The 3662-nt window shown below is 32.9% G+C and overlaps 1 protein-coding gene across 1 annotated transcript; it reads left to right on the forward strand.

Moving 5' to 3' along the window:
• The first annotated feature begins 1094 nt into the window (after positions 1–1094).
• LOC105646065 (protein DETOXIFICATION 49) lies at positions 1095–2923 on the forward strand. Its single transcript, XM_012231833.4, has one exon. It carries the CDS (start codon positions 1216–1218, stop codon positions 2797–2799), a length of 1584 nt encoding a protein of 527 aa, XP_012087223.1. The 5' UTR covers positions 1095–1215; the 3' UTR covers positions 2800–2923.
• Positions 2924–3662: the final 739 nt, after the last annotated feature.

The following is a 3662-nucleotide window of genomic DNA, read 5'->3' on the forward strand; positions in this document are numbered from 1 at the left end:
TATTGTGTATCAATTAACTATTAGCTTTTAGCTGATAACTATTTATGTAGTAGAATTAGAAATATTCGATAAATTTAATTGTTTAATTAAAATGACTGATATCTAACAACGCAAAAATATATCAGATTGTGCTAATAGATAGAATTAGTAGTATATAATTAAAGTTGTTGTACCCTTGACATGTATATATTATTTATTATCTGAGTTTAACTTAGTATAATAAGTACTAATTAAGCATGTTTGTATATCTTTGCACAAGATTGAATTTTTCTTTTTCTTTTTTTTGTTAGCATATACATTTCTATACTCAGACTGACTATACTATTTTAAGAAAATCTTTCCGACAGTGACAATTTCAAATTATGAAATCCTAACCTTCCATACTTTATATCACTAATAATAATAAATTTATTATTAATTTAGTATGAATATTTTTACCAAACTTAATATTTTTTTTCTACCCATTTCCACCATATATATATCTATAACAAGGGATGAAACGAGACAAATTACAGAGTATCGTAGTTGGTAGAAACTATTCGTGGACACGGCAAAGGAGAACACAGAAATACCAACACGATCTTGAATGGTAAAGGTTTAATTGCTTGTTGAACAATTTGCAAGTCAAGCTCTAATTCAGAATGGGTCCACTCTCAAAACCGTCCACATATATGTTTTTGTCTCCGTTGACAAGAACCCACTTACGTTCTTTGGCATTTAAATACTAACAAAACACATTAAATAAGATTAAAAAAAATCTTAAAATTAATTAACCACTCGTAACAAATACTAATAAATTGAATAGTTAGTGCTTAACATAAATTTTTTGACACCTGTAACTTAAATAGTTTCATTTTTTGGCCTTAATTCTTTTCTGAAATATTTATTTTTAGATGACTTCCTTTCAGGCCCCAATTGTGACATTCAGGTCGGTCATAAATGGACGCTTGAAAAGTTCTTTTTTCTTCCCCTTTTTTTTTTTTTTGGTAAGGAAAAAAGTTCGGTTAGAACTTTAAAACTCAAAAACATCCTCATTATTATTATTATTATTATTTTAAATTTCCTCGGAGGCTATCCAAGATAAACAGTTCCATGTATCTCCCTACCATTTATAACTCCTTAAACCTCTCCATTTAAACCTCACTAACTCCATTCTTTCTTTCAAAACCCAGAACTCTCTCTCTTCTCTCTCTATTACCCAAGAATTTGATAACTATGTGCCAACAATCTTCACCTTCTGATTCTTGCAAAATCGATTTAGACCCATCCACCAAAGTACAACAATCTGACATGTTAGCTCCTCTGGTCCCGAAGAATCTTGAATTTGAACCACAAACCCAAAATCAAGAAAAGACAACTTGCCATGTTTCTTTAGCAATTAAAGAAGCTAAATGCATAGCTGACATTGCTCTTCCAATGATACTAACTGGTCTTTTGCTCTATTCTCGCTCTATGATCTCTATGCTATTTCTCGGTCGCCTTGGCGAGCTTTCTTTAGCCGGTGGTTCACTTGCCATCGGTTTCGCTAACATAACAGGTTATTCTATTCTCTCTGGTCTCGCCATTGGAATGGAACCCATTTGTGGTCAAGCTTTTGGTGCTAAAAGATATAAACTCCTTGGTCTAACTATGCAAAGAACAATTCTTCTACTTTTCTTGATTTCTATCCCTATTGCCTTTTTATGGCTCAATATGAAAAAGATTCTTCTTTTCTGTGGCCAAGAAAATGATATTGCCACAGAAGCACAAATTTACATTCTTTATTCTCTTCCTGATCTAATCTTGCAATCTTTTCTACACCCTTTACGTATATACCTTAGAACTCAATCCATAACTCTGCCTCTAACTTACTGTGCAACATTTTCTATTCTTCTACATATACCCATTAATTATTTTCTTGTTTCTGTATTAAATCTTGGAATTAAAGGTGTTGCATTAAGTGGGATATGGACTAACTTCAATCTTGTAGCCTCTTTGATCTCTTACGTTATGGTTTCTGGCGTTTACAAGAAAACTTGGAGTGGGATTTCTTTAGAATGCTTAAATGGATGGAAATCTTTGTTAAATTTAGCAATCCCAAGTTGCGTTTCGGTTTGCCTTGAATGGTGGTGGTACGAGATTATGATTTTATTATGTGGGTTATTGTTAAATCCAAGAGCTACTGTTGCTTCAATGGGAATTCTGATCCAAACGACGGCATTTTTATACATTTTCCCATCTTCTTTAAGCTTTAGTGTATCTACAAGAGTTGGCAATGAATTGGGTGCTAACAATCCTCGAAGAGCAAAACTTGCAGCCATTATTGGTCTTTCGTCAAGCTTCGCGTTGGGATTCTCCGCTCTGTTTTTTGCCGTTGTAGTAAGAAAGATTTGGGCAAGTATGTTTACACAAGATGCAGAGATTATTGCGTTGACAACAATGGTACTGCCTATAATAGGTCTTTGTGAGCTCGGAAATTGCCCACAAACAACCGGTTGTGGTGTTTTAAGAGGAACTGCGAGGCCTAAATTGGGTGCTAATATTAATTTGGGTTGTTTCTATTTAGTGGGTATGCCTATTGCAATTTGGTTAAGTTTTTATGGTGGGTTCGATTTTGAAGGACTCTGGCTCGGTCTTTTAGCCGCCCAAGGTTCATGTGTAGTGACTATGTTGTTCTTTTTAACTCGCACTGATTGGGAATGGCAAGCGCTTAAGGCTAAGGAGCTCACAAGAAATATGGAATCTAATAACGATGATAATTTTGAAGTACATGATCGAACATCAGAATTTTATTTAAAAGACAACAATTTATTAGTTTAATTCGTCCTATAAGATCGGATGATGCTAATACTTTCATTTTATTTTATTAAGGATATGATCATGCACTAATATCGACTAAGTAGTTTCATTTACGAAGCTAACATAAAGATTTTCTTTTCTAAAATTGTTAGTACTTGTAAAGAGTTTTTTTATTGAATTGATTTATTTTTAGATGGAGGGAAACTATTAGTGATGGCTTTGTTTCATCCATTGTTGCTTCTTATTCAAACACAAAGAAAATTGAATCATTGATGTGTAATTACATTTGTACTTTAGTTTGTATTGTAGTTCATTTCAGGAAAGTAGTTTAGGACGTTCATCAATGTGCGTAATTGTGGAAAGGATCTTTTTAAGGTCTTAACATTTAGATCCGAGAGTGAGGTTCACCGTTCACGAGTGTATGGCGCGTGGTATGCAGATGATTAACCAATTTGACCGGTCAGATTTTGCGAGTGCCAACTCCGTAATAGACCGTCTGACTCTCCCTCCAATTCACGCTTTGGATTGGGTCACGGGTGACCCATTCAATTTTAGCGCTTTTAAAATTTTAATTTTTTGTTTTCAATTTTTTTTACGTTATTATACTATTGAACTTGTAAGCTTAAATTACTATTTAATTTCCTAAATCTCATGTATTTTTGTTTATTTAATCAGTTCCTATTTTTATTTTGTTTGCACAACTAAACACAGACTTTAAATTAGAGACTAATTAATTTTTTTTTTAAAAAATTAAAGATTCAAATGAGAAAAAAAAAATCATTGTTTTACAAAGAGAAATATTTAAAAAATTAGGAGACGACGGTTCCTAACCGTGGTCGAATAACTTCTCGTATAAGTGAAAAAACTAATCAAATCATCTCAGA

The sequence above is a fragment of the Jatropha curcas genome, chromosome 4 (assembly GCF_041381405.1).
Source record: "Jatropha curcas cultivar XTBG-Jc1 chromosome 4, XTBG_Jcur_1.0, whole genome shotgun sequence".
NCBI lineage: Eukaryota > Viridiplantae > Streptophyta > Magnoliopsida > Malpighiales > Euphorbiaceae > Jatropha > Jatropha curcas.

Bases quoted from the DNA above. Each gene is read 5' to 3' on its own strand.
- LOC105646065 (XM_012231833.4), top strand. From the start codon at position 1,216: ATGTGCCAACAATCTTCACCTTCTGATTCTTGCAAAATCGATTTAGAC.